General features: G+C 43.8%; 1 protein-coding gene across 3 annotated transcripts in view; it reads right to left on the bottom strand.

Annotated features, from left to right (window-relative positions):
• Window positions 1-25,806, bottom strand: part of CCAR2 (cell cycle and apoptosis regulator 2) — a 106,153-nt gene that overhangs the window by 29,344 nt on the left and 51,003 nt on the right. For all 3 annotated transcript variants that reach the window (XM_033949856.1, XM_033949857.1, XM_033949855.1), the window contains exons 12-16: window positions 25,259-25,422; window positions 16,586-16,802; window positions 7,752-7,901; window positions 7,026-7,292; window positions 1,722-1,917 (exon numbers count right to left, since the gene is read on the bottom strand). In XM_033949856.1, the coding sequence (XP_033805747.1) occupies window positions 1,722-1,917; window positions 7,026-7,292; window positions 7,752-7,901; window positions 16,586-16,802; window positions 25,259-25,422 (994 nt within the window). The remainder of the gene's footprint in view (window positions 1-1,721; window positions 1,918-7,025; window positions 7,293-7,751; window positions 7,902-16,585; window positions 16,803-25,258; window positions 25,423-25,806) is intronic.

Genomic DNA, 25,806 nt, shown 5'->3' with positions numbered 1-25,806 from the left:
CCCCCCCCTCCCCCTCTGGAGTAGACACGGAACCTCCTGCCGCCAGCACATAAGCTTTACAAAGTGCTAACATAAATTCAGGGGGAAAGACCCCCGGCGGCCCCAAGGGACACCCTGCCCCAGCATGGGACCCTGACATACCTTGCCCCTGTATTTCCAGAACAGGGGGAAGGTTACCTGAGGTAACTGAAATGAATGAGGAGGTTCCCGCCGAAATTGGACCTGAACCCGCCAAAATCGGAGCTCCTGTGGCCTGTCGTGTCTGAAAAGCCTGGGATTTTCCTGACACTGAGGCCAAGGAACCGACCGACACGAAAAGGGAATCCCCAGCCGAACCGGTGGTAAGGGAATCCTGTGCTCCCTGACCGTCGGCGGCGGCGGCGGCTGGGTAACCCCCCCCCCCCCCCCGTGTAGGCGTCGGGGGAAGCCCAGGCTTCCCCACGATCCGAAGCCGTACCGCGAGGCACATTTGGCGGGGTGCCCTGGCCGCCGACATCCACTGCCAACGAGGCTTCCCCACCATTCCGGCCTGCACAACGCTTGCAGGCCAGCCACGAGTACCTTGCGCCTGGAGCACTTTTTCCTTTTAAAAGAGCTCATTGTGCTGAAAACCGCCCTAGCTGTAAAGAAAGTGCTGGTTAGTTGAGAAAAAACACAGAAAAAAAGGCAGTTTTAAAGGGAAATGAGACCTTTAGACCATCACGCCTCAGGATTTTTTTTGTTATTTATGTTTACTTAGTCAGAACATACTCCACGGCTCTCAATGCTGGAGGGCTGACAAACCAGGAGGCCAGGAAGCCTGCTGAGGCCCACTACAAAAATATGGAGAGGTGGAGGAAGGTGGGGGGAGAGACCCAACACGAGACCCGCCAGGTTTAACACCTCCGAGGTCGGACGGATCCCCAAACAGAATCCACCCAAGCTCTATCCGGCACAAAAAGGGGAACCAGGAGTCCACAAACAAAGTTCCAACAGTGCTAAGAGGGGAGCTGAAAAGCCTTACCACCTGCTACTGGAGACTGAGGAAAACTGGAGTAGCAACAGGGGCATGCTATATGATATGCAAGTTTGATCTCAGTCTCCACATGCTGGTAGCAGTGAGGCATACACTTCCCCCTCCCCATTCGCGGTTTCGGCAATCGCGATTTCACATATTTGCGGTTTTTGGGGGAGGGGGAAAAAAAAGAAAAAAACCCCACAGTTTAGCCTTCCCCCCGGCGTCCCGGCCTTACCTGGTGGTCTAGCGGGCTTTCGGGGCAGGAGCGATCTTCCTACACTCCTGCCCTGTGGAGATCACCAATAGGAAATGGCTGTGGGGAGTTCCCGTCGTAGTCTCGAGAGACTACGGGAACTCACGGCAGCTATTTCCTATTGGCAATCTGCATGGGGCAGGAGCATAGGAAGATCGCTCCTGCCCCGAAAGCCCATTAGACCACCAGGTAAGGCTGGGATGCCGGGGGGAAGGCAGGAGGGAGGCGGGGGTGGGTCAGAGCCGGACCAGAAGATATTCACGGTATTTCACCATTCGCGGTCCGGCTCTGCCCCTATCCCCCGCGAATCCGGAGGGAGAAGTGTATTACCCATTCGTAAGGACTATACCAGTCTACCAAGCGATACAGAATGACTCTTTTTAACTATTTAATCCTCGAGAGGAAAAGTGTGCAAAACACTTTATACTTAATAATAGCTGCTTTAGCTACCCTCTGGTAAAATGCACATACCAAATTCATCCTGCTCTTCTTCTTCTTCTTCTTCTTCTCCTAACTGTAAGACATCATCATCTAGGCTCAGCATGCAGAGCTCATCAGCAGAGTCTGTAGTGGAGACTTTCTCTCTGGCTGGGGCTTCCTTCTTGGAAACTACACTGCTTTTGTCCGTCTTCGGCACGGAAGACTCCTTGCTCTCCACTGTCTCTGGCTAAGAGAAGAAGAAAGCATAAGACACTGCCCAGCACAACTTACATATCAGCTGTAAGGTAATGTTGGCCACATTTACTTATTCAAAACTTGCATCATTTTTTCAGCATGATAAGGACTTTTCATGGGTGCAAAACTATTACAGCTGCTATGTAATGTTTACCTACAATCACTCTCCATGTTTTTGCTTTTTTGTTTTGTTGGGTTTTTATTTTTTTGGGGGGGAGGGTTAAGTAATAAACTCCATTTTTAGGAGGATTGTAACAAAACACTGCAGAAGACAAATAAAATACCCACATTGACTAGCAACGTGCCTGAACAATAAACTATTCATGCATACCTTATATGTTCTTTAATAAAACTGTGGTAGTTGTGTTAGTCCATTTGAAAAATAAAGATTTATAGGCAATACCTTTCTACATACATTTGGTGTGGGGGGGTTAATTTTATAAAGGTTTATCCAGCAGAAAAGAAGAAATTGTGTCTTACCTGATAATTTTCTTTCCTTTAGTCCTCCCAGACCTGTCCAGAACCTGTGGTTTATGCCGGTAAACCAGCAGGTGGAGACAGACTAAAGACTGGTAAGCTCTGCCCTATAAAGGCACTGTGCAGCCTTAGGTCTTCAAATGACAAAGCAATGGAGAGGAGAATTTGCTTTATCTGTCATGTATAGCCAAGATGAATATAACTATACGAAGAGAGATGTGACATATATAAAACCCATAAGAATATATAACAAAAACAAGTAATGTGTGCCTAAACTCTTATGGCCACTAAATGTTTTTGGGAGGGTTTCTGCACTGATCTGGTAGAACTAAAGGAAAGAAAATTATCAGCTAAGACATCATTTCTCTTTCCTAGCATACCTTAGTGCAGTGATTCCCAACCCTGTCCTGGAGGAACACCAGGCCAATCGGGTTTTCAGGCTAGCCCTAATGAATATGCATGAGAGAGATTTGCATATGATGGAAGTGATAGGAATGCAAATTTGCTTCATGCATATTCATTAGGGCTAGCCTGAAAACCCAATTGGCCTGGTGTTCCTCCAGGACAGGGTTGGGAACCACTGCCTTAGTGGACCAGTCCAGAACATGTGGGATGTAGCAAAGCAATCCATAAGAGGTGTGGGAATCAAAATTCCCCACTTGAAGGCATCTGGCTCAATTCCATTCTTCACCCATATATATGCAGAAGAAAATTTTAAAACATTACAAGCAGGACTCCTATTTTTTCTCAGAACACTGAAAAAGCCAGCACAACTACTCTTGCTGAAGACAACCTAAGCTTAGCTCTAAGAAAGGGCTGCAATCATCCTCTCAATGGCTGGTTCCTTTCCTGCCTATTGGCTTAGATTAAAGATTCAAGTTTCATGAACCATGAAAACAAAAGAAGTTTTCCTGTTTTAAAAGTACTTCCAAAGATGATCAACAGCAGCCCTGTAAGCAGTAACTTAATGATAATGATCAAATTTCTAAAGGAAACAAAATAGAAGAATGAGAAGTTTGAAATGAATCATGGAGTTGCTCTAGGTACAGAAAGGAAGTTATTCTCTTAAAAACTCCCACCTTTGCCCAACTTAGACAATGAGGAAATTGCTACTAGGAGGCTGTACGAGGGAGGAATCTTGAAATTACATTCCCAAGTAGATCTTCCCAAAGACAATTGCTTACAGCAGTAGTCTCCAACCTTTTTCATGTAAAGGGCCGCACTGTGAATATGAGAAAGCTCCAAGGACCACCAAAACACTTCAAGCTTACACATACTACTAATCTGTAAACTGCCTTGACTTGCTTGTTCAAATTGGGAATTAAACATTTAAAATCAATACTAATATTGATTCTATAAGACTTCAAGGCTATGTTTTAAAAACTCAGTTTAATTAGATTGTCAGCTATAACAAATTCCATAAATTAGATGCCCGAGTAATACACTTAAAGAGATTGTTTGCAGTCACTATATCAAATGGGTAAAACAACAAAACTTACCTGAAGCAGGTGTTCTCTGAGGACAGCAAGCATATGTTCTCACATGTGGGTAACGTCATCCACGGAACACAGTACAGACACTACCAAGTGTTCTGTCACTTTAATTTTTTGGCAGTGTCAATACCACGCGCATTCTAATGCCTTCCTGCCAGATGACAGCTTGTGGGACCATCAGTTCAGTAAAAAAGCTAAGAAGCTAACTAGGGGAGGTGGGTGGGTTACGAGAATATATGCCTGCTATCCTCGGAGAACACCTGCTACAGGTAAGTATCTTTGCTTTTTCCAAGGACAAGTAAGCATTATATTCTCAAATGTGGAACTTCCAAGCTGCCAGGATCATGGCTCTGGATGAGCCTAGTGAAACCCAAGTGAGTTTGAGGGAAAGTTGGTGGTCAGGAAGTAAAAGGATTCTGCAGAATTGCTTGTCCAAACCCTTTCTTCAGGAGTTTTGCTCCAAATAGTCGTGAGAAGTAAAGGTGTGGATTAAGGACCAAGTGGCCACTTTGCAAATGTCCTCAATGGATGTAGCTCAATATTAAATGGCAATAGTCTTCAAATCCAGATGTTCATATAACTTCTCTCAATAAGTACTGGATTTGTAAAGTGTTAATATATTTTTTTTAGTTCAAAAAGACGCCTCAGCCCCACCTCTCCACCACTGTAATAATTTTATACTGTGGGAAGTTTGTTGTGGCACTTCATCAATGGCTGTCAATTTGATTTCTTTTATGTTCATTTAGTTTTTCATTTTGTGCTGTTAATAAATATATTTCTTTTGCAATAAATACGTGTAAAAAGCTGTTCAATACTTATCTCAGCCAAACCCGGGAGTCAGACCCGACATGTTTCGCACGAGAAGGTGCTTTATCAAGGGTCTCCCAAGGCTGCCGCTGTCAATTTGCTCACAATTCAGTTGGAGTCGGATGACAGCGGCAGCCTTGGGAGACCCTTGATAAAGCACCTTCTCGTGCGAAACATGTCGGGTCTGACTCCCGGGTTTGGCTGAGATAAGTATTGAACAGCTTTTTACACGTATTTATTGCAAAAGAAATATATTTATTAACAGCACAAAATGAAAAACTAAATGAACATAAAAGAAATCAAATTGACAGCCAATGATGAAGTGCCACAACAAACTTCCCACAGTATAAAATTATTACAGTGGTGAAGAGGTGAAGCTCAATGGATGTAGAGCAGAAATGAGCTAACGAAGCAGCCATAGCTCGGACATTGTGAGCTGTTACATGGCCCTGCAGTGTCAGCCCAGCCTGAGTATATGTGAAGGAGATACAGTCCGTCAGCCAAGTGGAGATGGCTCTCTTGGAAAAAGGAATTCCTAATCTGTTAAGGTCAAAAGCCACAAATAACTATGAATTGGTTGAGGTGAAATTACGAGACGACCTTGGGTAGGAATTTTGGATGAATGAAGTACTACTCTGTCATGGTAGAATCTTGTATAAGGAGGATCTGATACAGTATGAAGATGTAAAGGCATTGAGGAAAACAACTTTCCAAATGAGAAGTATGAAAGATCTCTCCCCTAGCTATGGTAAGTTTTGAGCTTACTGGACCCTACTCCTAGAGCCCCTCCCTTCACTCTGTCAGTTTTTTCTTCAGCCGCTCCTAAAAGGTCACAGCTCTCTCCTCTCTTCCTTACACACAGAAAAAAAAAAGAAGACGAAGGGAAACAGCAGAAACCTCCATAGCTTAGACTAGGGGTGCCCACATTTTTTGGGCTTGCAAGCTACTTTTAAAATGACCAAGTAAAAATGATCTACCACCAATAAAATTTTTTTTAAAAAACAAAGCACACTGTACGCAGAGAAAATATTAATTATCATTTATATTCCGGGGTTTTTTTCAAAGAGGTCAAGGAAGATGACTCTTTGGCAGGGTTCCCCAAAGTCCCTCCTTGAGGGCCGAATCCAGTCGGGTTTTCAGGATTTCCCCAATGAATATGCATGAGATCTATGTGCATGCATTGTTTTCAATGCATATTCATTGGGGAAATCCTGAAAACCCGACTGGATTCAGCCCTCAAGGAGGGACTTTGGGGACCCCTGCTCTATGCAATGTCACCTCAGTAACAACTATACAAAAATAGACAAATATATCCCCTCCCTTTTTACTAAACCGCGATAGCAGTTTTTAGCACAGGGAGCTACACTGAATGCTCCATGCGCTCTCGACACTCATAGGCTGCCTGCGCTAAAAAACGCTATTGCGGTTTCGTAAAAGGGGGCCATAGTGCAAAATATAGACAGCAGATATAAATTCTCAAACGGACACATTTTGACCACTAAATTGAAAATAAAATCATTTTTCTTCCCTTTGTTGTCTGGTGATTTCATGAGTCTCTGGTTGCACTTTCTTGTTCTGACTGTGCATCCAATCTTTCTTCCCTTCTTTCAGCCTACTGTATGCTTCCTCTCCTCCAAACCTCATTCCCTCCCCAACTTTTTTTTCTTCTCTCCCTGCCCCCTCCCCTTTCTTTCTTTCTCCCTGCCCCCCTTTCTTTCTCTTTCCATGCCCCCTTTCTTTCTCCCTGTCCCCCCTTTTTTCTTTCTGTTTCCCTTCTTTCTTTCTTTCTCCCTGCCCTCCCCCAAGCCACTGCTGCCACTATCGGGGGAACAGGACCCCAAGCCACCGCTGCCCCAAGAATCTCGGAGAGAAGCGGGAGCCAGAAGGCCTTGAGTATGTGAGGGGGCGATGCCGGGTCACCTGGAGGGGGGGCAGTGTTAGTGGGCGAGGGGGCCATTCCAGTTCGCGGGGGGGGGGGGGGAGATGTGGAAGCGCACCAGTGGCCTCAGGGATGGGAGGTCTTTTGGGGATGGGGTGAGGTGGGGTGGAGCAGCGCCAGTGGGGGAACTTTCTATGGGGAAACTCGCTTTGATATACAAGTAACTTGGTTTACGAGCATGCTTCTGGAACGAATTATGCTCGTAAACCAAGGTTCCACTGTATTTCCAGTTTGTAATGCCTTGTGAATGTGTGAATAGAACTTCATGTTGCCCCTTTATCATACAGGATGTGTCATAAAGGAACAATATGAATATTAGTGAGAGGGACTGGCCTGATTAGTAAAACGAAAGGGCCTCATCCATGCCATGGCTGGCACACTGACCTCTTCCTCAGGTTTTGCCTGTTCCTGTAATTCTTCCTCCTTTTCCACCTCTGCTTTCTTTTCATCTGTCTCTGCTTTCTTTTCATCTGTCTCTGCTTTCTTTTCATCTGTCTCTGCTTTCTTTTCATCTGTCTCTGCTTTCTTTTCATCTGTCTCTGCTGTTGTTGCGGCCTCTTGCTCCTTGGGGAGACTCAACAGACCTTTGTAAATTTTATAACCAAAATCTCGCTGCAACATCTCTTGAAAGAATTCCATCAGCACAGCAACCTAAAGGCAATAAGAGGAGAAGTCCATAATTGAAGTGTTCCACAGCTCAAAGGGAAAACTTTCTCAGGCAGAGAGCATCTGAGGGCCCTTATCTCAAGGTCAGCAAATCCTTTTGCAGAAGGACCTGTGAAAGGGAAAGAATTTGGGATTTGGCTCATATTTGTTTCAGTAATAGCTCAAGGCAAATTAGTTACATTTTGGTATCATAGGTTTGTACTTTTTTTTTTGCATATTTATTAGTATTTATAGACCGCTGTTCGATATATCATCATAGCAGTTTACATAGTACTAAACAAAGTACTAAACAAAAGAAAGGAACTCCATTATGAGGAAATAAAGGGTTAAAGTGAATAACCGAAGAACATAAGCAGCAACAATGGAATTTTAACCTGATTTCCCTCGTTCTCAACCCAGTGTTCTAACAATTAAGCTACTCCTCCACTCCATGGAGAACATTACCTCAAATGAGGGCTTCTCTTTCTGTCTCCTGTACTCCAACGTGGAATAAAGGGACATAAGGGTACAGAGGAAGCCTTGTTGTGGGCGAACAGAAATTGAGGGATAGCCACTGGTAGTTACAGTCTCCTCCTCCACGGTTTCAACTTCTTGCTGAAAATTAATAAAAACCAAAGCTAGCTTTTTGTTTCAGAATTTTTGCCACATTATTGTAATAAACTGCAGTTATGTTATCAAAATAAAAGACTATGTGAAGACTGACTGGTTAGATGCTGGCATACAATATGCATTTCAAGAAACTCATGTGGACATAAAAAGATGATAACATGCTTCTGTTTATGAAAAGCCAAAGACAAATACCCTGTTTTCTTGTTACCACTCCCACTAATAGTATGCACTGGAACATGCTGACACACTCTAGGTTTTCTTGCCTTCTCTTTATTCTACATCTTTATCCCATTCTCTGCTATCAAACAGCTTCTTAGGGGTATGAAAGGATAAGGCTACATATTAATTTCTTTCAAATAATTCATTATTGTTAGTCTGCTAAAGTGGATGCATTAGCATTCATTTATAAATAAGGATGCTTGGGTGATCATTTGTATGCTTATTACATACTTATTGTATACTTCTTACATTTTATTAATTTTCAAAATAAGAATGGTAAGGAGAAATTAGGTTCTTACCTGCTAATTTTCTTTCTTTTAGTCTCTCTAGACTGGCACAGCTCACTGATGGGTAATAGCTCACCATGACCAGCAGGTGGAGATCGAGACACAAACTTTTGGCTGTAGTACAAATGGGCTTTGCAATCCCAAGTACAATCAGTCTGCCGAATAGTCAAGCAGAACTAATAATTGTGAATTATAACAGCAACAACACTCCCCAGAGGAGTAACAACTTACAGAGAAATACTGTTGAAAATTGAATAGGATAAGAGCCTTCAGAAATGTCCCCGCAGCTCGCCAGCTATGCCATACAAACCAAAGGCTGCTGTTCTTCTAATCTCCCCTAACATATCCCCCCAAAAACCCAACTACAGGACCCACAGAAAAAAAGCAACACTCTTCACACAAATCTCAAAAAGAAAACAGATAGACAGGGCGGGGACTGTGCCGGTCTGGAGAGGCTAAAAAAGAAAATTAGCAGGTAAGAACCTAATTTCTCCTTCTTTATTCGTCTCTCCAGACCGGCACAGCTCACTGATGGGATGTACCAAAGGAGTACCCATCATGGGTGGGACCCCTGAAGGGCCGCCATAAGCACAGGCTGCCAAAAAAAAACATCCCAACGCACCTGAACATTGTCACGGTAGTGCCATACAAAGGAATGGAGAGAAGACTAAACAACCACTTTACAGATATCTACCGGAGGCAACAAGGAAGACTCAGCCCAAGAAGCTGCCTGCCCCTGAGTAAAATGAGCTTTGAGGAATTCCGGAACAGACTTCTTTTGCAGAAGATACGCTGAAGCGATAGTCTCCTTAATCCAGGGCGCAATGATAGCCTTGGAAGCACCTTCCCCTCTATGAGGATAAGCGAGGAGGACAAACAGATGATCACTGAACATAAGATCACCGAACATAAGAGCGAAGGACCCTACAAACATCCAAACTGCACAACTTTCTCTGCTCCAAAGAGTTCTCCCAACTACCCAAGACCGGGAGGGCCATGGACTGGTTGACATGCAAAGGCAAAACTACCTTCAGCAGAAAAGAAGGAACTAGCGGCAGCACAGTGTGCGCCCTAGAAAACTCCAGGAAGGGAGGCCTACAAGAGAAAGCCTGCAGCTCAGAAATGTGTCTCGCAGAAGTAATGGCCACCAAGAAGGTCCTTCAACTTGCAGGAGCCCAGAGGCTCAAAAGGAGGGCACATGAGCACGGAAAGTACCAGATTGAGATCCCAAGCTAGAACCGAAGGCCGCACTGGAGGCCAGAGCAATTTAGCTGCCCTCGAAAAACAAATCACATACAGAGAAGAGGTCAAACGTCAGCCATGCAGCAAACTGCGAAACGTAGACAAAGCCGCAAGCTGAACCCGGAGGGAAGACCAGGCAAGGCCCTTGTCTAAGCTAGCCTACAAGAGCTCCAAGATATGCGGCAACGCAGCACGAACGGGAACCACGCCATGTGCGGAACACCACTCTTCAAAGATACGGCAAATTCACACATAAGCACGAGAGGTGGAAAGTCTCCAGGACCCCAAGAGAGAGGAGATCACTTTATCTGAATAACCTTTCTTACCTAGATCGAACATTGGAATGAGGTCCTGCATTAGAAGGTCAGGCAAGAGGGGCAGTGCCACGAGAAAATGAACCAGATCTGGTACTACGGATGCCTGGGCCAGTCCGTAGCCACCAGGATCACGCAACCACGGTGCTAATTAAGGTGAAAAGGACTCTGCCCACCATTGACCACGGGGGAAACACATACAGGAAGCCCTCCGACGGCCAAGGCACCACCAGAGCATCCAGCCACTTGGCCTGAAGATTTCTGCACCAACTGAAGAACCGTGGCATTTTGGCGTTGACACTCGTGGCCATCAGGTCCATGACCAGCCCGCCCCAGGCCTGCACAATCAACCCAAAGCAGCGGGATCAAGACACCTTCACCAGGATCCAACACGTAATGACTGAGGAAGTCTGCCTGGATATTCTCCGCTCCCACAATGTGGGAAGCCTAGATGTCTAGAAGATGAGCCTCTGCCCAGGCCATAAGCAGAGCCACCTCCTGCGCCACCAGACTCCTCCTGGTTCCCCCCTGACGACTGACATAAGCCACCGCCGTGGCATTGTCCGAGAGAACCCGAACTGACTTTCCTGTCAGCAACGTCTGTATTTTGTAGGAAAGTCACTACATTTACAAAATATATATAATGGTAAACATGAATTTCAATTCACTGTTAATCAATTTGCATATCCAATAGAACTCTGCTCAGAGACATGAAGGCTAAATTCTCCGCCTCACCAACCAATCATTGCAGTGTTCAATGCAAAGTTGCTCCAGATTACATATCTATTTGTTGTTACATTGCTAGCTGCGACAGCTATACCAAAACTTCTTTCAACTTATTTTAGTAATGCAAAGATGTTAGAACTTAGCTTTGAATAAACTTTAAGAAGAAACAAGTATCGAGCGGCAAGCTTTATCCGCATTTGAATTTAATGTTTAGTGGTGAGTACCTTCCTTTGGACTGAGCCATCTATATTCTTTAGAAACTGAAGTTAGAGTTAGTTTTAAGATGTTTGTAGAATTAAATTTAATGGTTTTAATATACAATCCGTTCTTTGTTCTAGACACTTCACCTCCGGTTCTAAACTGTAATTATCGGTTCCCTGACGCAGTACCGAAACGTAGCACGTCGGAACCAGCCAATCAACTGAGACACTGAGTTCCCCAGTCGAGGAGACTGGTATCTGTGAGAAGCACTGTCCACTGAGGTTGATCCCGACTCACTCCTTGCACCAGATTGGAAGACTGTAGCCACCAATGGAGACTGCGATGAACTAACCCCCAAAGAGGAACAGGAGAATCCAGAGCTTGCGTCTGAGGCGACCACTGCTAAAGAACATACTGAAGCGGCCGCTTGTGAGCCCAAGCCCACCAAAACACGTTCAGGGAGGCCACCATTGACCCCAAGACCTGGAGAAAATGTTGCACGAGGACACAAGGAAGCCATCAGAAGGAAATCTGCAACTGCAACTTGTCCACTCGGGTCTCTGGAAGGGAGACTTTCCACAAGCCAGTGTTGAAGAGAACCCCGAGGTACTCCAGGTGCTGAGATGGAGTCAACCTGCTCTTGGACAGGGTTGACCACCCATCCCAGCGACTGCAGAACTCCACAACCCAAGCCTTAACCCGGGAACTCTCCTGAAAAGACTTTGCTCAGATCAACCAGTCGTCCAGATAGGGATGAACCAGAATGCCCTCTTTGTTCAAGGATGCCGCCACAACCACCATAATTTTGGTGAACGTCCACAAAGCCATGCAGAACAAAGGGAAGCGCACAAAACTGATAGTGCATTCCAAAGATCGCAAAGCGAAGGAACTGCTGTTGGGAAGCCCAAATCAGAACATGCAGGTAGGCCTCCGTCAGATCAAGAGAAGTCAGGAATTCCCCTAGCTGAACTGCCAAAATAATAGATCTCAGGGTCTCTATACAAAAAGACAGAGCCCGGAGTGCCCTGTTGACTCCCTTCAGATCCAAGATGGGTCATAAAGACCCCTCTTTCTTGGGCACCATGAAATAAGTGGAATACCTGCCAATGTGAAACTCCCAAGGAGGCACTGGGACTACAGCTTTAAGGTCGAGCAACCGCTGTAAGGTCTGATGAAAAGTCCGCTTCTTCCAAGTGGCCTGACAAGAAGAGAGGAAATGATCCAACAAGGACCTAGCAAACTCCAGAGCATAAGCGATCCAAATCACCTCCAGGACCCACTGATCTATCGTGATTGAGGCCCACCCCTAGTAAAACTCCCGCAACCGGCCATCCACTGGTACCAGTGGAAGGGCCCACAAGGAGTCATTGCACTGGACGGGCAGCAGAGTGGCTGCCGGAGGAGTCCGTCCTCCCTGGCAGGCCCTCCTGAAAGGACTGCATGCGCTGAAAGAGACCTGATGGAAGGAAAAGAAGCTGCCCCTCAACTAAGGTGGTAACGGCGAAATCACGCAAATGCCCCCGAGCAACTCCCCCCCTCGCAGGCGGGTTAGCATGGTCCTCAGGAAGACAGGGCACCTTAGAGTCAGTCAAGGTCTGAACAAACTTATCCAGATTCTCGCCAAACAAGAAAGACCACCGAAAAGAAAATTTTGTAAGCTTATCCTTAGACGCCTCATCTGCCAACCACAGGAGCCACAGGATATGACAAGCGGCCACACCAAGTACCAATCCCAAGTAGACTCCCGGTCAAGAACACGCTGGACCACCGAAAACAAGCCCGAGCCACCAGACTGCCACTCATCACCGCCTGGTCCGCCAGGGAAGCCACATCAAAACTCTATTTAAGAAGAGACTCAAAGAACACCAAAGGGAGTGCCACCATGTGGTTAGGAAAGCCAAAAGAGAATATGAGGAGAGACTGGCGGGGGAAGCAACAAACTTCAAATCGTTCTTCAGATATGTGAAGGGGAAGCAACCGGCAAGGGAAGAAGTGGGGCCATTGGATGATGGAGACAAAAAAGGAGTGGTAAAGGAGGAAAAAGAGATAGCTGACAGGTTAAATAAGTTCTTCACGTCAGTCTTCACGAGGGAGGACACATCCAATATTCCGGAACCGGAGGACATCGTAAATGGGGATCGGGATGAAAAGCTGGTCCAAATAGAGGTAAGCCAAGAGGATGTCCTCAGGCAGATAGACAGACTAAAGAGCGACAAATCGCCAGGTCCGGACGGCATTCACCCAAGGGTACTCAAGGAACTAAGGAACGAAATAGCAAAGCCACTTCGCCAAATATGTAACCTATCCTTAAAAACTGGAGAGATCCCGGAGGATTGGAAAATTGCAAATGTCACGCCCATCTTCAAGAAGGGTTCAAGGGGGGACCCGGGAAACTACAGGCCGGTGAGCTTGACCTCGGTCCCGGGAAAGATGATGGAAGCACTGATTAAGGACAGTATCTGTGAACACATAGAAAACAATGGACAGCTAAAGTTGAGCCAGCACGACTTCTGCAAGGGTAGGTCATGCCTCACAAACTTATTGTACTTCTTTGAGGGGGTAAACAGCCAGGTGGATAAAGGGGAATCCATTGACATCATTTATCTTGACTTTCAAAAAGCCTTCGACAAGGTACCGCACGAAAGACTGCTTAAAAAGCTGTGGAAACACGGGGTGCAAGGGGAGGTCCACCGATGGATCAAAAACTGGCTGGCAGACAGGAAACAGAGGGTTGGAGTAAAGGGCCATTACTCAGACTGGCATTGGGTCACAAGCGGAGTTCCGCAGGGGTCGGTGCTGGGACCGCTCCTGTTCAATATATTTATTAATGACCTGGAGGCAGGAACAAATTGCGAAGTTATTAAATTTGCGGATGACACCAAACTCTACCGCAGGGTTGAAACCATGGAAGACTGCGAAGATCTGCAAAGGGACCTAACGACGCTAGAAGAATGGGCCAAAAAATGGCAAATGAACTTTAACGTAGGGAAATGCAAGGTCATGCATGTAGGGAAAAAGAACCCGATGTTCAGCTACAAAATGGGGGGATCACTGCTAGGGGTAAGTAACCTTGAAAGAGACCTGGGAGTGATGGTAGACACATCTTTGAAGGCGTCGGCACAGTGCGCCACAGCCTCAAGAAAAGCAAACAAAATGTTGGGTATCATTAAGAAGGGTATCACGACCAGGACAAAGGAGGTCATCCTGCCACTGTATCGTGCAATGGTGCGACCGCATCTGGAGTACTGTGTCCAGTACTGGTCGCCGTACCTCAAGAAGGACATGGCGGTACTTGAGGGAGTCCAGAGAAGAGCAACTAAACTGATAAGGGGTATGGAAAACCTCTCATATACTGACAGACTGAAAAAGCTGGGGCTGTTCTCCCTGGAAAAGCGGAGACTTAGAGGAGACATGATAGAAACCTTCAAGATCCTGAAGGGTATAGAAAAGGTAGACAGGAACAGATTTTTCAGATTATGGGGAACCACAAGTACAAGGGGGCACTCGGAGAAATTAAAAGGGGACAGGTTTAGGACAAATGCCAGAAAGTTCTTTTTCACCCAGAGGGTGGTGGATACATGGAACGCGCTTCCGGAGGCTGTAATAGGCCGGAGCACGTTACAAGGCTTCAAAGAAGGTTTGGATAGGTTCCTAGAGGATAAAGGAATTGAGGGGTACAGATAGGAGTAGCAGTAGGTTATAGGGATAGTCTGGGACCATTGCTCAGGCAATGGGCCTGATGGGCCACCACGGGAGCGGACCGCTGGGCGAGATGGACCTCTGGTCCGCCTCAGCGGAGGCAACTTCTTATGTTCTATGATCCTCACTGTCCCGCAAAACCAAGCCGCTCTCAACTGGCACCATATATCGAAACGCGATGGCTGAGACCACCGCATCTACAACAGATGACTTCAAGGTATCCCTGTCTCCCTCCAAGATAGGATACAAGCGAGCCATAGACCGCGCAAAACGAAAAGGCGTTTCCTCCGCTTTCCATTGCTTGAGCATAATATCCTGATGCATAGGAAAAGAGCTTTAGGCCAAGAGGATCCACCAAAACATGGGGTTCACCACACGTGGGGGCTCCTGTGCGTACTCCTCGAAATGCAAAACCGATGAAACCTGAAGAGTAAGCTCCCGGAGCTCTTCATGCTGAAAAATGTGCACCATCTATGCATCCTTGTTAGCTGACAGCTCTGTAAAACACCTGCCAATGACCTCCGTCTCCCTCAAGAGGATCTTGGGGGTCCACCAAGGGATCCCTGTCCTCATCAGGGCCTCCCCAAACAAAAAAATCATTGTCCCATGAGACCCTCAGCCGGTTGGATGAAGGGGGACTGGGTCAGAACCGGTACTGAGGGGGGTGGACGCAGAGGGTGAAAGACCCCCCCGAAAAAATCAAGACCCAAGGGGAGGAAACAGGATCCCTGGCCGCCTGAAGATAAGCCCTGTACAAGGCTAATACAAAATCAGGGGGGGTAGGACCCCCAGCGGCACAGCAGGACTCACTGTCAAAGCAGGAGACCCAGCAGAAACCTGTCCCTGTCTCTCCAATACAGGGGAAAGATCACCTGAGGCTGCAGACAACATGGAGGAGCTTCCTGCCAAAACCAGCACAAAACTTCCCCCAAGGCCTGCAGTGGCAAAGAGGCCTGAACTACCCTAGCCGCTAAAGCAGGCAAGCCGGCGGCATCGGTAAGAGTCCCCACCACTTTTGGTGGAAAGGGAGACCTTATTTCCCTGACCATCGGCGGCTGGGGGAAGCCTGGGCTTCCACCCTGCCTGCTGCCGACACGCGAAGCACTTGCAAAGGGGAACCCTGCTTGTCAGTATCCAAAGCCGAGGATTCCCCTTCGCTGCGGCTACCACACCGCGAACACAGACCACCCACATCGACCTCACAGCAGGAACACAATGAGCACTTTTTCCCTTCAAAAGTGCTCACTGCGAAAACTACTACAAAGTTGAAAACAAACATGATGGTTAGCAATTAAATGCTATTAACCTCAATTGAAGGTTTCCCTTCAGACCGGCACTGCCTCAGGACTTTTTTTCTTCAATATAACTTTAATTTATTTGTGAACAGACCCCACTGGCTCTCAAAGCTATATGCCTTGCTGATATCGGTGGCAAGGCTTACAGTTGAGGCACCTCTACAGAAAAAAATTTTGGGGAGGGGGAAATGGGGAGGGGGGAGGAACTCAACCTGTCGAGTGTGGCACCCCCGAGGTTGGACGGACTCCCAAAAGGGTCCCCCAAGCTCAATCCAGCACGAGACAGGGACCAGAAGGCCTCAAAACAAAATCCAATAGCCCTACACTAACTCAGTGAAGACTGCATAGGCTTACCACCTCCATCTGGCTGGAGACTGAGAGCAGACTGATTGTACTTGGGACTACACATCCTACTTGTATTACAGCCTAAAGTTTGTGTCTCAGTCTCCACCTGCTGGTCATGGTGACCTATTACTCATCAGTGAGCTGTGCCGGTCTGGAGAGACGATTAAAGAAAAGGAGATTAAACAAATTCCAGGAATGCAAGGGAGGTGTAACCCTCCCAGAATGTTCTCCACAGACCCAGCCTACCTGATCTAGAGCCACTGCCTAATTCTCTGTAGATTAGTAGGAGTAATGTGTTAAGTAGTCTTTTGACATCCCCTGCACTAATATCCGATTCCTACCTTTTCTGCTTCTGCTTCTGCTTCCTCCTCCTTTGGCACTGGTGATGAAGAGGAGGGAGGAGATTCTTCCTCCTTGTTAAGAGTTTTCTGTTGGCAGAGGGCCTCCCATTCCACAAGAGAGGGCATACAGGTCCACAAGTCTGGTAGAAACACCACCACCTTTGTCACTTGCTGCGATGTCCCATGGCACACATATCGAAATTCAGCAAAACGGTACCTGACATGGTAGTGCAAAGGTAAACTTAAGACTATCCTATGTTCAAGACAATATGTTGCCAGAGTCAACCCTCTTTGCTAAAAGCAGACTAGATGTCCCTGCACGCACTTCTCTAGGCACACTAGGTCTATCATGGCTCAGGTATCTAGGGTTCTGGCTCTGCATACTTGTCCATGTCCTGTCCCAACTTGCCCCCATGGCTTTGGAGATCCCCTTGATCTGTTAATATTCTTCCCAACCCATTTGCCTCTTTGTCACCAACCCTCTATTTTCTTCTTCCCCTGTACAATTAAATTATCAGAATTTGGCTATGTTTAAACAAAGTTTAGTTACCATGGTGACAATAAAGACAACCTAAAAATAGAGGTTGGAATCAGCTGAAATAAAATGAAAAATAATTCAGCTGATATCGCTTCTATAAGGTTAAATGTTCTCCCTCTAAAGAGCTACATACTTTCTTGACTCTAAAACCTGTCCATAACAGGCCTGATTGCAGGGCTCAATATTCAAATATTCTGGGACTCCAAAGCAATGGGTGGGGGAGAAAGCAAGGGCTACTGAGTAATGCATAGAGATAGCAGGGTCTGCTGAGCAAAGGATGAAGGGGAAGCAAGAGCTGCTGAGAAAAGGAGGGAGGGGTAAAGTAGTGGCTTCCACACAAGAGGTGGAGAGAGCAGGAGTCTCCAAGCAACGGCAGGGGAGCAGTAACATAGTAGGTTATCCTTGCATGCACTTCCCTGGGCACATTCTTCATCCTTCCTTGTTCTTACTGCACTAAGATCTCCCAGCTATCCAGACTACCATCAGTAGGAGTCTGCTTCCTAGCCTTTTTAATGTAAGCTGAGGACTGCAGCCAAACTATCCTAGGCTAAGCAATATATCATCTATTCCCAGGGCTGATCCATCCATTAGACAAGACTAGGCAATTGCCTAGATCAGCCAGCGAAGAAAAGCAACAGTTAAAGCAAAATAGATCCTCACACCCACACAAACACAGCATCTCTGTTACCTTTTACTTGTACTAAGAGTAGGCCGTTTTCAAATAGTTCACAATATACTTGCACTTGAGGGAGCAGGTTGAATAATCTCCAAATACACAATGAAATCCTGCTATTAATAACTTGTCAGTTTGGGGGATCTCTTAACTTTTATAATAAGATTTTTGGCCTGAAGCAAAAATCCTCAGTGCTAATCGCTACTCAAAATTAGGAGCTACAACAAAACCATCATCAGTTTCCAAAGCTTCTACTGATCGAATTTCCAACAAATGTGGAGCAAAAAGAACTAGGTTGAAAAAACTTCCACTCAAAATTACTTGATCAGAGATCTACTAAATGAAGTAATTGTAAATTTTATATCAGTGTCTCCTTATATCAGACTCTCAACAAACTTCAGCTCTCTTAGGCATCAAAAGTATTCATATAAATTCAAAAATAAAACACTTATCTTGATTAATTCAGTATCAAAATGAGGTTGGAGCTGGTGTTCTTCAAATTACAGCTGACAAGGTCCCTTGTTTCACTTTCTGCTGTGTCAGGGCTATGCTACACCGAACTTGCCAACACAAAATGGTGACCTATATTGGTGTCTCCCAAAAAACTAGCATCAATTCAGTAATTTTACTCTGTGGGAGAATGTTTAGCATCAAAGTAGTACCTGAAGATTGGATGGTGGCCAATGTTATTCCGATTTTTAAAAAGGGTTCCAGGTAAGATCTGGGAAATTACAGACCTGACTTCAGTGCCAGGATAGTGGAATAATAGTGGAAACAATTATAAAAAATAAAATTGTGAAACACATAGACAAAATAATTTATAGCCTCTTTTACAAAGCTGTGCGGCACTGCTCGGAAGCCCTTTAAATCTCTATGGGCTTCGGGGCCGTTAGCGCAGCGCAGCCACTAGCACACCTTTGTAAAAGAGGTCATCAATGGGACAGAGTCAGTATGGGTTCAACTGAGGGTGATCTTGCCTCACCAATTTGCTTGACTTATTTGAAAGTGTGAATAAACATGTGGATAAAGGTGAGCCGGTAGATGTACTGTATCTAGATTTTCAGAAAGCTTTTCACAAAGTTCCTCATGAGAAGCTCCTGAGGTAATTAAAGAGTCATAGGATAGGTGGCAAAGTTCAGTTGTGGATTAAGAATTGGTTATCGGTTATATTATAGTCTGAAACAAGCCTCCTACTTTGGTGAAACAAGCGTCCTACTGATGTATCAAAATGGACTCATAAGAACATAAGAAATGCCTCCACTGGGTCAGACCAGAGGTCCATCGTGCCCAGCAGTCCGCTCACGCGGTGGCCCAACAGGTCTAGGACCTGTGCAGTAGCCCTCTATCTATACCCCTCTATCCCTTTTTCCAGTAGGAAATTGTCCAATCCTTTCTTGAACCCCTGCACCGTACTCTGCCCTATTACACCCTCTGGAAGCGCATTCCAGATGTCCACAACACGCTGGGTAAAGAAAAACTTCCTAGCATTCGTTTTAAATCTGTCCACTTTCAGCTTTTCCGAATGCCCTCTTGTTCTTTTATGTTCTGAAAGTTTGAAGAATCTGTCCCTCTCTACTCTCTCTATGCCCTTCATGATCTTGTAGGTTTCTATCATGTCCCCTCTAAGTCTCCGCTTTTCCAGGGAGAAGAGCCCCAGTCTCTCCAATCTTTCAGTGTAAGTAAGAAGAAGAACAGATAAAATCATTTCTTTAGGTGCTTCTTTTCAATTAAGATTTCCCTGCAAATGCTTTATTCTGTATCAAGATAATAAGTATGTGCTTTATGAGCCAGAAGAGCTTTGTTTTTTTCTGGAAGGGAAAGGGATTTCGTTTACACCTTAGGAAAAGCTAGAGTAATTACAAGTCGAAGTTGATTGCTCTATTTCCTTTGTATTAATCTCTTAACCTGGAAGAGTTTCTTTCTTGCCTCTCTCCTTAAAGCTTGAGGACTGTAATTAAATGATATTAGTTTAGATTTAAATTCCATTTGATTAGATTTAATTAGATTCCATTGTTTAGATTTAAATTCTAATTGATAATTGGTTATAATGTTTTCTTTAATTTCAGTTAAAAATAAAGCTTTGTATTTCATTAAAAACTGAATAAATAAAAAAAGAATTGGTTATCAGAAAGAAAACAGAGGGTAGGGTTAAATGACCATTTCTTGCAATGGAGGAGAGTAAATATTGGAGTACTGCAGGAATCTGTACTGGTACTGGTGCTATTTAACTTATTTATAAATGATCTCAAAATTGAAACAAGAGAACTGGACAATCAGCGATTTACAAAATACAAATAGTAAAAGTACAACATATTTCTCAAGGATAGTCAGTATAGAATTATTAGATTTAGTATGACTTCTGTTTAGGAAATAAATCTGTCAAACAATGCAGTCTTAATTTCTTTCCAAAATGTGCCATAGGTCAACCTGACTCCATTGATGTACAGTGGTACCTCGGTTTACGAGTGCACCGGTTTGCGAGTGTTTTGCAAGACGAGCAAAACATTTGCAAAATCGGTGCCTCGGAAACCGAGCATGGCTAACCGGCCCCCCCCCCGCCACAATCCGATTCCCCCGACACGATTGGGCACTCCCCCGCCACGATCCGACCCCCCCCCCCCCGACACAATTGGGCACCCCCCCCCCGCCGCTTCTTACCCTCATCTGGGCACTCTTGAAAATCGGCTTTCTCCTCTGCTGGGCCTTGAGCATCTGAGCATGCTCAAGGCCTGCGAGTTCACGTTCTGAACGTGAACGTGAATTCGCAGGCCTTGAGCATGCTCAGATGCTCAAGGCCCAGCAGAGGAGGAGGCCGATTTTCAAGAGTGCCCAGATGAGGGTAAGAAGCGGCGGGGGGTGCCCAATTGTGTCGGGGGGATGTCAGATCGTGTTGGGGGGGTGCCCAATCGTGGCGGGGGGGGGGGGCGGATCGTGGCGGGGGGGGGGGGTGCCGGTTCAAGGCAGGGGGGGGTGCCGGATCGCAGGGGGGGGTGCCTGTTCACGGGGGGGGCCTTTGAGGGGAACAATGCCGGTTCTCGGGGGGGGGGGGGGAACGCATCAAAGCGAGTTTCCATTATTTCCTATGGGGAAACTCGCTTTGATAAACGAGAATTTTGGATTACAAGCATGCTCCTGGAACGGATTATGCTCGTAATCCAAGGTACCACTGTAATTGCCTAACCAAGACTGCTGTTTACTTGCTTGAAACATGAATGTTCTATCCAAAAAGGGCCTGTATTTACAACCAGTGATCCTTGGGTAGGCAAATAAATTACAATTTCTGGTTATCCTAGTAGGGCTATATAGTGTGAAATGAGATAAGATAGGTAGGGGCTATTCCCTAAACTGATTTAAAGCAGATACAAGAAAACTTCAAGTTTCAAGTTTTATTAAACATTTGATGGATCGCCTATTAGTATTACTAAGCGATGTACATTTTCAAATAAGAAAACAAAGATATCAATGTTCTAACAATAATAAAATAAAAATAATACATACTTGAAATGGAAGGAAAAAATTAAAAAAGTTACATTCTTGGGTTAAGAAAAAAGGGTAAGTACAAAAGGTAAGGGGTTGTGAGGCCAAAGCACAATTAAAGAAAGTGTCCTTGAAATAGTTGTTAGTTAAATGCATCATGAAATAAATAAGTTTTAAAAAAATTTTTAAATGTTACAAGGTCTTTTTCTATTCTAATGAACTAAGGAAGGGCATTCCACCATAGTGGTCCCATTACTGTGAACATGTCCGATTTCCTAGTCCCTATAATTTTCAAAGACGGGACGGATAGTAAATTTAAATTTGATGAACGAAGTGTACGTTGAGCGTTGTGTGGAATGAGTGATCTGGAGATAAATTGTGGTTCGTTGGATGATAAAGTTTTAAAAATGAGAAGCATTATTTTATACGTTATCCTGTGGCTAATTGGTAGCCAATGAGCGTCTTTAAATAGTGGAGAGACGTGATCGTATTTTTTCGCGTTGTAAATTAGTTTTATGGCTGTGTTCTGAATTAACTGCAATCTTCTTTTTTCTTTCTGTGTAATATTTAATAATAATGCATTGCAGTAGTCAATTTTTGATATTACTAAGGAGTGGATAAGAATTTTTATTGAAGTTAAACTAAGAAATTTGGCAATTGAACGGATCTGACGTAATTTGAAGAAGCAGTTTTTAACGATAAGAGAAATGTGTTCATGATAAATTAATTGGTCGTCAAGTATTACGCCGAGAATTTTGACTGAGGATACCAGATTAAGTGAAATATTATTAAGAGTAAATGGTTTTGAGAGTATTGTGTTTTTTTTCCAGTTAAATATCATCAATTTGGTCTTACTGATATTTAACGATAATTTATTTGAAGTGAGCCAGTTTTGAATTTGTTCTAATTTTTGGTTGATCACTGTGATTTCAGTGTTATTTTCTGGATCCAAGGGATGAATGAGTTGAATGTCGTCGGCGTATGAATATGGAATGAAGCCTATGGACTGACATAGTTCTAATAGTGGTGAAAGAAATATATTAAACAGTAGAGGAGACAGTATGGAACCTTGGGGTATTCCAAATGATGATGAATATGGCGTAGATTCTTCATTATTAAATCTGACTACAGAAGTGCGTTTGGAAAAATACGAAGTAAACCAAGCTAGAACTCTCTCGTTTATGCCTATTTCTTCTAGCCTGTTTAAAAGCAAGTCGTGATCGATAGTGTCAAAGGCTGCAGATATATCCAGAGAAAAGAGAATTACAGATTTGTGGTGATCTAGAAAATATTGAATATTTGAAGTTAAGCCTATTAATGAATATTCTGTATTATGGAATTTTCTAAATCCTGTTTGATTAGGATGAAGTACATTTGTGTGTTCGATAAAATCGGAAAGTTGGTTGAAGATCAATTTTTCTGTAAGTTTCGCTATGAACGGTATGTTGGCTATTGGACGGTAGTTGGTAACTTCGTTTATGCCAATTTTTTGATTTTTAATGATAGGAGTAATAAGTGCCGTCTTCCATAGGGATGGAACTGTAGCAGTAAGTAAACTTTTTTGTATAAGCAATTGTATGAACTTAAACATTATTCTTAACTTAAACATTATTCGTGCTTCCATTGGTAACCAGTGCAGTAGTCTATAGTAGGGGCTAACATAATCACTTTTCTTCAGTCCAAATATTAAACGGATAGCCGTATTCTGTACTATTCTTAATTTTCTCACAGTTTTTTTAGGTACACCCAAGTAAATGATATAACCAATGACTGTACCAACGATAAAACCAATGACTGTACCAATAATCTAAAAGATAAAGGGTCAAAATATTTTCTGATGGTCTTTAATTTCCACAGTGCAAAAAAGCACTTCTTCGCCACTAAGTTTGTGTGTTCAACCATGGATAAATGGGTATCTAGTGTGACTCCTAATATTTTTAGTTTTAGAAATCGGATAATCATGACCATTTAGGTGTAACGATGTTTTAGTAATTTTATCCTTTGGGCTTGCTAAGAAAAATTTTGTCTTTTCTGTATTTAATTTCAATTTAAAATTGATTGTCCATTGTTCAATTTCAGTCATAATATAAGAAATGTGCTCTAAAATTTCATTGGTTATGCTATTCAAAGGAATTAAAATAGAAATATCAGCATATATATAGTATTTAAGATTTAACTTTTGTAATAAATGTCCTAAGGACGAGATGTAAATATTGAATAAAGTGGGTAATAACGGTGAACCTTGAGGTACTCCTGAAGGGTTTTTCCAGGAACTAGAGTATTTCCCATCACCAACCACTTAATATGATCTTTTTATTAGAAAATCCTGAAAGCAGTTCCAGATTCTTCCCAAAAGCTCCACTGCATCTAAGCAATGTAGCATTATTTCATGGTCAACCAGATCAAAAGCACTGCTAAAATCTAGTTGCAAGATCAGAGCACTGGTACCTTTACTAAAAAGATAGCAGTTTTTAGCGCGGGAAGCTGCGCTGAATGGCCCACACTGCTCCCGACGCTCAAAGGAACTAAATGAGCGTCGGGAGCAGCACAGTTCCCCACACTAAAAACTGCTATCACAGTTTGATAGAAGAGGGCTTAAGAATGTTATAATGCCTCTGTATCACTCCATGGTGCAACCTCACCTAGAGTATTAGGTTCAATTCTGGTTGCCTTATCTCAAGAAAGATATTGTGGAACTAGAAAAGGTTCAAAGAAGAGTGACCAAGCTGATAAAGGGGATGGAACTCCTCATATGAGGAAAGACTAAAAAGGTTAGGGCTCTTCAGTTTGGAAACGAGACAGCTGAGGGGAGATATGATTGAAGTCTACAAAATCCTAAGTGGTGTAGAACGGGTACAAGTGGATTGATTTTTTTTACTCAAGTCAAAAATTACAAAGGCTAGGGGACACTTAATGAAGTTACAGGGAAATACTTTTAAAACCAATAAGAAGAAATATTTTTTCACTCAAGCTCTGGAACGAGTTACCAGAGGTTGTGGTAAGAGCGGATAGCGTAGCTAGTTTTAAGAAAGGTTTGGACAATTTCCTGGAGGAAAAGTCCATAATCTGTTATTGAGACAGACATGAGGTTAGCCACTGCTTGCCCTGGATTGGTAGCATGGAATGTTGCTACTCTTTGGGTTTTTGCCAGGTACTAGTGACCTGGATTGGCCTCTGTGAGGATGGGCTGCTGGGCTAGATGGACCCTTGGTCTAAACCAGTAAGGCTTATGTTCAAGTCAAAAATCTTATAAAAGTTCAGAGATACCCTGAACTGACATTATAAATAGCAGGATTTGGTTATGTTACACCTCGAGATGGTCATAACCAGTCTGATTTCTATTACATCAAGACTCTGTGTCCCAATCCATCTCTGCCATAGTCAGCCCCTTCAAATCAGTGACTTTGTAATCAAGTATCTGTATATAAACTCCATAAGCTCAACACCTTCCCTCTTACTTGTTACTGTTTAATTTTTTACCACGTTGTTTTATCAGCTCTCTGTTATTCACTCTTACTTGCTATTTCTCCAGGACTAACCCTTACCATCTCAGCCCAAATCTAGTTTAAAATATTTTTTTTTTATAAATCTTTATTCATTTTTGCATCTTACAACAAGTGTATCAATAAATGACATTTGAAACTGAATACAACACTTTAATTTCTATCATATTCAACATTAAATCATAAAATGTAACTCCCTCCCTCCCATCACCTATGCAATCATATATATCATATAAAATTTTCTTTCCTATTGATCTAACATTTATTTTTTTTTTTTAAATTATTTATTCGTTTTCAAATTGAACAGCAGGTGCACAAAAGAATATATTATATAAATTATTTCACAATAGCACATTAATATCTACCACATAAAAATCTAGTGATGCAATAACCCCCCCCCCCAACCACCCTTTCTTTATTACATTTATCACATTGCTAATCTAGTTTAAAATTTAAAAAACAGCTGAGGCCAGCACACTCACCAGTTAGTGCAACGACTCAGATCTATTCCGGTCAGAGCCTTAGTGCAGCGGATAGCTGTTTGGATCAACACCAAGGGATCCTGCTCAGGGTCTAATCCATCCAGGGAGGGAGACCAATCTCCTCCAATGGTAATAACTTCTTCGCCTTTCTTTCCTAGCAAGAACTAATTAAGGAAAATCTCAGGAATAAAAGCATTTCAAGCAGCTAAGAATTAAATGAAAACATATGCTAGGAGACCACAAACTTCTATTAAATAAAAGAGTGTAGAGTGTTTCTGAAATAGCGGAGTTGTTTACCTGTAATGAGGGTTCTCAGTAGTTAGCAGAAAACTACCATATATTGACAGCAGAAATGGTTCCTGGCATGCAGGTGCTCTCCCCTAGCCCAGAGAAACCTTTCAGAGGATTCCTTGAGCAAATATACATATCCTACAACTCTACTGGATGTCCGTGTCAAATTGTCCATTGCAACTTCCTGGGTAACTGACCCAACCTCTTGTAATGTAATCTGACCTTGAACTGAATAGATACAGGCGGAATAGAAAACC

This window comes from Geotrypetes seraphini, chromosome 6 (genome assembly GCF_902459505.1).
Source record: "Geotrypetes seraphini chromosome 6, aGeoSer1.1, whole genome shotgun sequence".
Taxonomy (NCBI): domain Eukaryota; kingdom Metazoa; phylum Chordata; class Amphibia; order Gymnophiona; family Dermophiidae; genus Geotrypetes; species Geotrypetes seraphini.
The sequence above is the reverse complement of the archived record's forward strand: the minus strand, read 5'-3'. Positions and strand labels throughout refer to the sequence as shown.